Raw genomic sequence first — 12,313 nt, 5'->3', positions numbered from 1 at the left:
TGGTTGATAACGTATTGGTATATGCATAGTGTATGCATACCAATTTTGTAAACAAGATTCCAGCTGCGTCCAAGTTGCCCTAAATAGAAAAGGCCGACCTCACGCTCACAGCAGTATTAAAGGTGAAGGTGGTCATGCAAAAAGTGTGAAAGGAATGAGGAAAGAAGGGCCGGGAAAATTCTGGAACTAGTTTATGCACTCATGGTTTGTTATAGCACAATGTCCGACGTCTTGTGTTAATCAAATGAGATGTGAACAAGTGTACTTGCAAAATTTTGCTTATCCCATATTCTCTATCATTTCCCCCCTTCATGTCATAACAGGTCACTGATGTCAAGTGATGACCAAGTGTAGGACAACTTTATTAGAGCATAAAAGTAGATGAACAAAGACGCTACATGCCTTTCAGAAAACACCAAAGTAATGCTAGTGCATTATTTCAAAAAAATCCACACTCAGCTCTTACAAAACTGTTGAACAGTTTGAATGGCGAAACTGCAGAACAGCGATTTAACAGAGGAAGCAGCTCAGAATGAGAAGGAAGAGCTGCTTATGGTGCCAACCATACATTTGCAAACCATTGAGAGCATGCATGCAAATGGTGTCAAGGGTGATAGAAAGCTTTTTGTAGACCACATGTAGAAACAGAAAGATGGGTTTAATGGAATGCCTAGCACCATGACATCAAGCATGAAATGTTCATGGCAAAAATGTATCGTATAGCGTTTCGCACTCTAAGTGCTTGTTCGTGAGCCAAACAAATTTTGAAAAGATGATAGGTTACTTTTCTCCCCTGTCTTCAAAAGATTGATGGCTTGGAATGAGATTGCTTTACTGCATCAGAAATACTCAATAGGACCAATAGGTTTTTGTCAAAAATGTAATGGCAACCATTTCAGACTAATAAAACCTTCAGCAAGAATTTCAAAAAAAAAAAAAAAGAAAATGGACACAATGTGCTATTTGACTGGTGTACACTCAAAGCATCAAGATTAGGTAATGACGAAAGCCCCATGGTATAACTGTAGCCTGTAGTAAAAAAAGTGATAGATTAGAAAGAAGTCCAGTGTCATGGCAAACTTATAGAATTTTGCAAATCCCGATACACAAAACAGACATGGCAGCAGATCATGTAGACAAAGTACAAAAATTTGAGTCTGCTGTGTTGCAAATTTTACTTGAAGCTAAAACTCTTTAGAGATACACTATTGTATCTTAATTCAGAAAATAAACATGAAGTGCGGCCAGGCCTCTGTGATGCATCAAAAAGTTTGAACCATGAGCAGTAACTACCTATTCTGAGGGCCATGCGGGGGAAAGACAGGGGAGGGGTCTTTCTTTTCACAAGGATTGAGAAGCTTGGTCCACTCATTATAAAGTCCACAGATACAGCATAGTTTGGTTCCCAACAACACCCAATTTCCAGACAAGCACCATATTTTTCCTTTTACACGTCACAACCCCCGCTCCTCGCCCCCCCCCCCCCCCCCCCACTTCTTAGGAGTTTTGAAGAAAGAATCGGTATATAAGTCGCACTGGTGTATATATAAGACGCACTTATTTTAACTCGGTCGGCATGATCAAACGCGATTATGCACACTTTTAGACTCCTCGCGAAATGCAGTACTTATCCATTTAAGGGCGCTAAAATTTCCATAAATAAAATTTTTACGACCCGCGAATTCTAGCAGAAAAGAACTTCAACCAGCGCTCCTCTTAGGTGCTGAAACCCAACATTTATTGCACTTCACTCGAAGCCATCGATGGCCTCATCCTCCGGCACTGTCAAAAAGTTCAGCTACTTCAGTCGGCAGCGTCGCTGGGTCACCGTCGTCGGCCTCTGAATAAGATTTAGAGACGTTGTAGGCACGTCACTTGTATTGCTTCTGTGGTGTGGCGTGCTCAGAAAAAAAAGAAAAAGAAACGCCCATATTAGTTGTGCCAGCGTGCATGGTTTTATGCATATATAAGTCGCATCGTTATATAAAACAGAGGAAAATTTGGGGGGGGGGGGGAGGGGGGAATGCGACTTGTAGTCTGGAAAATATGGGACTTATAGAAAGAAAATAGCATGATTCTAGCCACCCGGCACTGACCAGCACCTTTGTGCTCACATTTTTCCGTCGAATATTTAGTGGCCCGCACTTGAGGTCGAAATGTAGCCAGTACCTACACAGCGTTTCCCACCTTTCTATCGCTGTTTTGCAGAATTTCACACATCGTCTTTGTAGAACACTTTCTCGGCTGTGGCTAGCGAAAGGAAAAATCAGCCATTTTCACTAGTTTGCAATAAGAATACCTTTTGCCAATGTAAGCCAAGCCCCCCACCCATGCTGAGTGCTGGCACTCGTCCCAAAGTACTGTGTCTATTGTTCATTGGCATCATGAACTGCAAACAAAGAAATGTTTTGTGTCGGCTCCACATGCATCATCGGTACCACGACATCACAACAATGACAACATGAATGTGCCTCAAGTGTCCGTATAATCAACATAAAATTGCTTTGCTAACCGCTTTGAGATACCTTTGTAACCAAGTAGTAAAAGGGAGTGAGATAATCACAAAATGATGGATATAGACAAAAGATGAACAAGTACTACCCCATGTCTAGCTTTAAAAAAAATAATAATAATAATGCAATGCTTCAAAAACAGCCTCACAAGCGGGTAGGTCGTCCATATAACTTTTTTTTTCATGTGATTTTCCTACATATCTTATATACACAAATGTCTTGCAGTGTACTTTGATAAGCATAAATCCTGAAATAAATATTGTAAGAAATGGTTGAAACCATTCATAAAGTATGGCTGTACGCTTAGCGATGACAATCAAGGCTGCTCATGAGGTTTTCTCCATTTTCTACGGGAGGTAGGCCGCATGGCATTCTGGGAGACCAGAATAAGCTACTAAGCAAATATTCCACGCCAATTCGAATACACATTATAATCCTGTTTAAAAATAGAAGAGTCCGAGCAAGTGAAGAGGCATCTACCACAACAAGCAAATGAAGAACCCTACAACTGATTCGAGGAAAGTGATATGGCCATAACTGCTTATAAACTGGTCATCTGGCCTGGGTTTTGTTGTGTGTGTATGGATCCAGCCAACAAAAGTTGGCTTTAAGTTGGTATATGTGAATATTGTGTAATGACACTTCTGAAGCCTTCAATCCTAGGTTACTCCAGCGCAGGCAAAAGGCAAGCTTACTAGGTGCAAAGGGAGACGAGGCATATGCTAAGCACAACATGCCTACACAAGCATTTCTGGAGGGACCACGTTTTCCTATTTGATAAATTCCTCTAGGAACACTTGCTACAAGACAATTTCTTTGGGTGACAATTTGGCGGGGCCGTATTTTTTCGCAGCCTTTCTTTCTTTTTTGGCAACCAGTCTGCAGACACAAACTCTTACCAGTCATACGATTGGAGCAAAAGGCTATAAATTCTGCAACACTGCCAAGATGTAAATCTAGAATTCTTCAATCTAGAATTCAGTGCGTGCGTTCCTATGAGCTGTTGCACTGGTGCAGCTAGCTAAGCATGTGGAGTGCCTCAAATAGTGAAGTGGCATATTGCCTATGCTATAAGAAATTTGAAATAGCGCAAGTTACACATACATGTTCAAATTTTTGTACAAAAACTTCCTTCACCAAGAATAACAAAACTCGAATATATTAAAGCAATATATATTTACATCATAAAACAAGACTTTCCTGTAAAAAAAAAAAAAAAAGGTTAACATTATTGCGAATACCTTATACCTCTTTCTACAGAAAAGGAATTAGCACACGTGGTACAGTGAAAACATCTGTCAGAAAAAAACAATGTGTGACTCCAGCCATTAGGCATGCAATTTTGGGCAACAAACATCCTTCAGGAAAAGATTTGTGAAGCTGCATGTCAAACCATTCCCATGAGAGCTACCTCAGCATCAGCATAATGCCATCTAGACTGTTGTGAACCCGTGTGTAGCCCCCGCCAGGGCTTAGTCCCCCTTCAGTGAAGAGGGGCCCCTCAAAGGGTGGCAACCAGTATAACAAGCGCGCGTGCGCGCACCCACACACACACATGCACATAAGTTGTTGCAGGATCCGGCAGTAAAACATGTCAAAGAATAGAAGCACGGAGGAAAAATACCAGGATTTTACCGACGTTCACTCTGACCAAGGCCGGTCCCCGGCCGAAACGTCAGTAACATCCTGGTATATTTTACTACGTGCTTTTATTCTTTGACCTATATATATATATATATATATGATGGTCCTGCCTTCGTCAGAGTGATTACTCTGATGAAGGCAGGACCACTATCCGAAACGTTAGTAATCTTTCATGTGCGCCATACTAGGGCCTTCCTACATGACAAAATGTGATTCTACCTGACAGTCAATTACATCACAACTCTCAAAGGCCACAGAAGTTGTGTTTGGGATGCTCACTTTTTTTTTTCTCATTTATTTGGCGCCGAAAGAGCCAACTTCAAGCAGGTGTAGTGAAGCTAACTTTATCTAGAATTACACAAATTTTCATGTGCGTTCTCCAAATAAATATTTCCGAGTGTATTTTGGGCATTTATTTAATGTGCCGCTTCAACCAAGCACCTAATAGAAATTGACATTTCGGAAACTTTTTTTTCATTTTTTTTTTTCAAAGATAACTTGGAAAGTAAAGGATTAAACATATGTGATCTCAGAGCAAATAAGTCTAGCTGCAACACAGAACATTAGTTGCCTTGCTTCATTGACAACCTCAGGTACTACAGCAATATATTTTGTGGTTTCACACCTACTTACCTACAAAAGTGGACGAAATGCATGCATCTTTGGTGTAACACGGCCCTCATAACGCACAACTAAACGAATGGAAATTAACTGGCCCTCATAACGCACAACTAAACGAATGGAAATTAACTGGCAACCTAAAGAAACCAAAGTGAACCTTCACTAATTCACGAGCAGGTAGCTTCACGCTCAGGTGGCTCATGAAACAGTAGGCTGTGCCAAGAACCTTAGTCGAACAAGGTTGGTGACCGTCATGTGCAGTGCCTCAGGGAAATGCATGCAGCAGTAAGACAATACCTGTTTTCCCGTCTTTGCTCACGCCACATCAACCGATTAATCTCGATTAAATCATTAATCGAAAAATTGGAGAGTAAGAATTGCTCCACACAAAGCACTACTGGTAATAAAATTCCCTCTAGCGCTTGTCGAATGGATGCCGCAGTGCTACAGTTGACCTGCCGAGGGGGGGCCGAACCCCTCCTTAAAAAATGTAGGGGGGCTGGGCCCCCCTGACTTTTAACACTGACCCCCCACTCAAGAGCATTGCGTAAGTGGCAACAGTGCAGTTTGTACTCATGTGCAGTGAAGGCTGGGGCTCGTATCAGCCAGTCAGTAACGAGAGCCGGCTGCATGTTCCAGAGAAACAAGGAGGGCTTGCCCATTGTGTGCTAATAATCCTTCCATGAGGCTTCCATTCATTTGAGTAACACCGAGCACGATCAGTGGCAGACAATGAAGGAGCTTAACAGAACTTTTTCTTGGGCATTTCGGTGGCTGCCTTGCGTGTATGTGTGTGCCTTTGCTTTTGTATGTCCCATCTAGTGGCCACAAACCATGTTTAGTAAATGAAGGAACCTTTCTTCTGATTTCTTTCTGGGTGGCTGATGTGACCCAGAATTTTTTCGCGGCACCGCATGGAGTTCATGAGATGGAGTATAAGTGAAGCAAAATGCTTACTCTGGCCACCCTTGATGTCTTGCAACTAACACCAACATAAAAATATAGAAAAATATTGCAGATTACATACGATACAATCAATTAGCTTTGCAACTTCGCAACGTGATTGACCTATTGATGTACAACAGTCATAGCTCCGGCCACAAAGTGTCGTAAAATCATGTATCGTTTGAAAAAGTCCGTTTGCGTGGTAATATGAAGATGAATTCTTACCTATTTCATATCGCACCCTGTTACACAACTAATGGTTTATATAGAATTTATGAAAACGTCAGCGTCTAGAAGAATGTCACTTAGTTTTGTATATTGAGCCTCCGTGCTTCGAAAAAAGCACTTGTTCAGCATTATGTAAGGGAATGAAAAAGTCAGGTACAAGTAAGATGAACAAACTAAAAAATTGTTATGAGAAACCATACATTTAAATTTAATGAAACTTCACACACAAGAGCAAACCATGATAATTTAGTACTGCAAGAATTTGATTAGGGCGTTACACAATAGAAACGTTATATTGATATAAACTTCCCTCTTTTCTTGGCATCTTTTTGAACAGAACTGGAGTCCACCACCTTGAGAAGGAACACCACTTATTACCGTATTTTTACGCGTATAGCCCGCACCCCAAATTACAACAGCCGCAAAATAAAAAAAAAACGAACTACGCTATAAGCCGCAAAAATAACTGCATACAACAACGCTAAAATCCTTGCAAAATGACTTTTCGCAGATGCACAACTCCACCTTGTATCTTCAGCCAACAGCTCGCTCCCTCCCCCTCCCCTCTCTATCTCTTTTCAGTGATGCTGATTCACACAATGGACGTGATCATGGACGAATCAGTCACGTGACATGTGACGCGAGTCGAATTACTTTGCAGATAACTTTTGCACGACAAAGGATGACAGCGCGAACAGAGCAGCCCTCGCATGGACAACGGTGATGGAGCACACGCGACCGAGCCGTATCGCGAACCGCTTCTGCGAGGACCGAGGGAGCAGTGCAGGCACGGGTGACGTATATATGATCACGTGATACGCAATCCGCAAGCTCAAATTGCTATTCGCAGTGTAGTGCGAAAGCTTTATCATCAGCAGACGGCCGCTGAGCGCAGCTCATCGCGATCCGAGTTCTAGTTCGCAGGCACATTAAAGTGTGGCTTCATGGCGAAATTCGCATATAACTCGCACCCCGACTTCATTGCTAAATATTTTGCATATTTGTTGCGGGTTATATGCGCAAAACTACAGTAAACCAACAATACTCAATTGGGGTCTTTATTTGGCTCCTCTTCGCCATAAAAGTTGACAAATAAAGCAAGCACAAATACATTAGTATGTCTTATTTAATGTGTATCAGTGGAATAAAATGCAGCTAGGAGTCAGTGAAGTAAGCTGTTATAAAGAGAAGTTAAGCTTTCAAATGATGTATACATCATCATTATCTGCCAAACAACCGAGGATCAGTGGGCATGCAATGCAGCCAGTGTAGAACCACCACCCCTTGCTCACTGTCCAAGCAGCCTGCCTGTTACAGATGTTGACGAGAAGTTTGTGGGAAATGTAGCCTTAACCTACCTCTGTGCAAGAATTGTGGCAAGCATGAAGTACATCCTCTTGCTTTACTAAAGCAAAAGGATATTTAATTTTTTTTTAGGTTAAAAAAATAAGTGGTAGGTCAAATAGCAGGCACTTGGAAGTCCAAGACGAACAAGTGCAAATAAAATTTACTCAAGAGAACTTATGAAGATGTAAGCAATGTATTCCTTAATATAAACATGCAGTATGCATGTTTATTCACTTTTGTAAAACACGCACCTTGCTTTTAAGAAGTCTCAACAAACTTAGTGGGTTCAAAAATGCAAGCTACTAGTGTTACATGCTATGATTAGATTACTTTATTAAGACAGGCAATGCGCACCTCCACATGTCTCCTAAAAGATACAGCTTTGACAACACATTAGAGGAATTAAAATCATTTAGCTGTGGCGGTTGCTTGAGGATACTGCATAAACAAGTGTATTGTTTTCACATTTGTTGGTCCTCCTCACAAGGAGGACCAAAAAAATATGACAAAAAATATTTGCTGCCATATATCACAGAAGGAATGAATTCTTGGACATGTACATTTATGAACTACTTCTTAGCACAATTATTATTGCACTATGCCAAAGAAACATTCATCTGTTTTATTTTGCCATGAGAACAGGCCATATACAAAATTTCTATGCAGGTTTCTCCACATTAATTAAATGCTGCTGCTATGATGAGAATCTAAACCTGAAGAAGGGAGCATGCTAGAGCTGAGATTAGGCTGAGATTAGGAGAGATTAGGCTGAGATTAAGCTGAGATTAGGAGAGTAGCGCATTCAGATGTGCTCTCTGCTTTTCACATGTATTAAACGAACATCATAATTTTTAGTAGAAGCATTAGAGTTATGCAATAAAGACTCCTTAGGGTTTTGTCTATTAAAGGGCCTCTAAACATGAATGATTTGTGAGCGAGAAAGACAGGTGGTTACAGTGAAATGTCAGTGCCAGCTCCTGATGACATCAAAAATTTTGACAGGCTAGTTAAGTGTTTATCAATAAACCGGGGCTCCAAAAGTGTATTTAGAGTAAGGGGGGGGGCAGGAGCTCCTTCCGGCTACACAAACTTTTTGTTTTTTTATTTTTCATTGTGAAACCAATGCTTAATAATTACTATACTGAAGGGGACCTACCAACGACTGGGGAGGGGGTAGCACCCTTCTACAATGAATCCTGCGGGGGTGGGGGCCCTTGTTTTCACCCCCCCCCCCCCCCGGTTTTGGAGCCCCTGTCAATATAGAAGGATTGTATTGTTCATTCCTATGGTGTATTCACAGTGCACACTTACTAAAAAAAAAAATGATAGGCAGAGACTTTCTCTCCTTCGTATGTATGCGCTGCGAAAACCATCGAAATGCATGAACCATTACCAACTTGCTCATCCATCAACATTTACACGCTATATTGTGTTGTGTTCAAAAGTAGCCAAAGACAGCCTGAAAGCTTTTGGGAACCTTACCTGTGTCTGATTAAGAATAAAGTGTGAAAGAATTAAGGCTCGCAAGATTTTAAAAGGAATGAAAAGCTGCTCTGGCCATCAGTGCTTAATAAAAAAAATAATGCTCTTTTATGCATCACAGATGCCACACATTTGCCATGTTCCAGGAGAATATATATATATATATATATATATATATATATATATTTATTTATTTATTTATTTATTTATTTATTTATTTATTTATTTATTTATTTATTTATTGTAGGACCTAATCCACAGGGCACTGTAAAAGGTAGGTGCAGGTACAAGATGTCAACACAAATACCATGTACAAGCAACACCAGTAAGGAAGTGATATTCAAGTGGCGATACCAAAATGTAATTAACATGACGATCCACATTTGTGGCAACGTCATGCAGATGCACAACAGAGAGATCTCTGCGTGATATGGCATCTCTCGAGTACTAGCGGTAAAGGCTGAAGGAAAAGCAAAATCTGGAAACAACCAAATAAACAGTGATAATGGTGACCATGCCTCACTTGGACACTGTGCCTTTCATAAGACAAGTTAGCCACACCAATACCGATGAACAAAAGCTGGTGGACAATTTGAGTTACATAAAAATATTTCAGAGTTTCACCTTATCTCTGTAAAACTGCTAAGCAAATGCCAGCAGGGCAAAGCTAAGAATTCAGGAGGGGGGCTAACGACCACCTTCCACCACAACTAGATAAAAAGGGGGTCTCCTTAAGAAATGGGGGTCTGAGGATGTCACTTAGCACCCACCTTAATTACTGACTGGATGCCAGGCCATAGCAATTACTAAAGCATTTGCGCGCACGCATGCACACACACACACGCACACACACAAATATATATCCTACAGGAACTAACAAGACAGAAGCAAAAAGGGATACTCACAGGAGCCCACAGGGTAGGCTGGCTGTTTTTTCCGTATGCCAATCAAAATGAAGAACAGGACTAGTGGAATGACTAGCTCGAACAGCAACACCAGCTGCACAACAACATATAACATAGTAAGAATGATGCAAACTACAAATTTTCCTTTATTACATATATGGTGAACGGAACTTTATTAACACTGTTGTCATTACACTAAACGATTTGACACCACGGAACATCAGTTAGAATAATATTGGCTAATTAGTGCGTGACAATGACACTAAATTAAAGACTACATATTTATTCAACATAATCGTAAAAGCCGATGACAGACGATACCACACGCTCCAACCAAAATTACTCCACAAAATTTGTTCCAAATTGAGCGAGCACCTTGCTCCGTTTAGTAAATACTGCGAAAGTAATTCTACATATCGGAAAACACACGCCGCTGGAACCCCGGAAAGGGAATATGTGAAGTTGTAGGCAATACATCTAAAGTGAAATCAAAGATTATGTGAGGTATCATGCATCTTTAACAAGACTTCGTGTACTACATACATATTTTAGTGATCGGCATCACTACCTGAAAACCGAAGCAAGTGGAAATTGCCATACTTTAGGGCTGTCCTTCTTCGCTCTCACATCAGGGGTCAAAGGATGTGCACGAAATAATCACAGGTCATGCACGAAACCGCAGATAGCGGTTGCCACTTGATGCCTTGCGCTATTTCAAGCCAGCTGTTCAAGCATTAAACTGCGAGGCTGCCGGCCGAAAGTAAGTTCGCCCGCATACCCAAGCGTGTCACCAAAATGAAAATGTTAAATTGGTATAACTGAATGTTTGTCCAATTCCCATTTGTAACCAGTTAAAACCATGAGAAATCATTCCCCGCGCCAACGCCGAAAAAAGAAACAGCTGTGCGATCTGGCAAGTCGACAATAAGCTGAATTAATTGGTCAGTTACTTCCATCTGGGCAGCAAAAGCCGGAGTGCGAGTATCTACCACATTTCATAATGCGGCGAGCAGACAGTGACTCGGGATACAAGCTTTCGACCAGCAAACAGTCAAAAATTTTCGCGCAAGTAGTACGGTCACAGAACTGAAAATTGAATAGCCGCGGGAGAACGGCAGTCCACGCTTTCCTCTTGTTTCTATACAGCGCGTTCTCGCTAATAACGCTCAAGAGCAAGCCTCGCGATACGAAGTCAACGAGCATCTGCAGCGACAGCGTTTCCCTCTGCTTCCCCATCTCTATGCCAAGGCGAACGCACAAACATTCACGCGATCGCAAAAGCATTACTACATCCACTTACTGGCTTCCTTTTCTTCAGCGTGTAGTTCTTCCATAACAGCAACCGCAATTGTAGACAAAAACCCATGCTGGCGACGCATTGGAGAGCGCAGATTAGTCAATTGGCTTTCCCACCAAAGAGTGAGAGAGAAATCAGCTGGGCCTGAGTAGTCAAAGAAGCATTGCCCCCGACGGCGCTGAGCAGCGTTACGATAGGCTGCTTCGATCTGGGCTTTCCAGCCCTCGACTGTCCCTTCCAAAGATACTTTAGCCACACATACGGCCAGCAAAAACTAAAATAACTGGCACCAATACTGACGCCCACACGACAACGCCACACGCGCCTACTTTCTCGACTGCTGCTGCATAGGCTGCTGTATCGAAGCGGGCCGAAGCGGACGCACACATGTGTAACACCGCGTGAGGGCGCGATGGTAGCAACAAGGCAAGAACAACAAAAACAAATCGCAAGTGTGCGTTTTGTCGTTGGTTATGTCAGCATTTCTAGAAAAGCAATGCGCCAATTTACGGATACAAAATCTTCTCAAGACGAACATAAGAAATAAAAGCGCAAAGGTTTTGAATATACGTTATTGACAAAGAGTGCGCGAGGAAACCATCACTTGCAGAAAGCGCGCATTATTCAAACCACTCAACAAGACGCAAAGCGCTGTTAATTAACACGACAGTTCTTGTCGTTGCTTTCTATTTCAGCTTGAATTTGTGCACTGCTTGAAACAGCAATGCATAATGGAAGGAATCTTGCAGACTTATAGAAAATCGAGCAGGCGCGTTCCCAAGTGTCGTGGCATGCGCAAAACTTGATTCATGCATTAGTCACCGGAGGCACGGGCTTCGGTGAATTTAAGTACAAAAGCGTCGTTAGAGACAAATTCTTTCTCGAATAATGGCTCCTCAAGTTTAGCCACTTGTTGCCATGTGTCAGTGGAAATATCATTTTTTAAAGAAAAATGAACTGTTCCAACACAATGTATCTTTCCACGAACAAGCTTCAGTTCGCTGTTCTTCAAGAGGTGAAATGACGCCTTTCCATGAGAATTTGGTAACTCGGTGGTTTGACCGACATATCGGGGCAAGAAGCGAACAGCTGCTTTCACCTCCACAACGCCCACAGCTTCGACAGAACCAAGCAGCTGTGCCATACGTCCTGTACCACAAAGGAACGGCTCGCTTCTGAAGTGATGCACACCCTCTTTGATCTTGGAGTAGGGCTTGATGGTCCACAGAAAGTCGACCTTTCGCGTTCCACTAGCGCATGACGAGCTTCGTGTTTTAGAGCTACATGGCTTGACCAGACGCTGGCCATTGCTGCAGGCAGTGGTGGATGTG

At 42.0% G+C, this 12,313-nt stretch overlaps 1 protein-coding gene across 1 annotated transcript in view; it reads right to left on the bottom strand.

Annotated features, from left to right (window-relative positions):
• Positions 1-11,424, bottom strand: part of LOC119436435 (ATP-binding cassette sub-family A member 2-like) — a 342,759-nt gene extending 331,335 nt beyond the window's left edge. The window contains exons 1-2 of the mRNA XM_037703279.2: positions 10,986-11,424; positions 9,686-9,779 (exon numbers count right to left, since the gene is read on the bottom strand). Coding sequence (XP_037559207.1) covers positions 9,686-9,779; positions 10,986-11,051 — 160 coding nt within the window. The 5' untranslated portion in view covers positions 11,052-11,424. The remainder of the gene's footprint in view (positions 1-9,685; positions 9,780-10,985) is intronic.
• Between the last annotated feature and the right edge of the window lie 889 nt (positions 11,425-12,313).

Source organism: Dermacentor silvarum, chromosome 1 (genome assembly GCF_013339745.2).
Source record: "Dermacentor silvarum isolate Dsil-2018 chromosome 1, BIME_Dsil_1.4, whole genome shotgun sequence".
Lineage (NCBI taxonomy): Eukaryota > Metazoa > Arthropoda > Arachnida > Ixodida > Ixodidae > Dermacentor > Dermacentor silvarum.
Note: the sequence above shows the minus strand (reverse complement) of the source record. Positions and strands in the feature narration are given on the sequence as shown.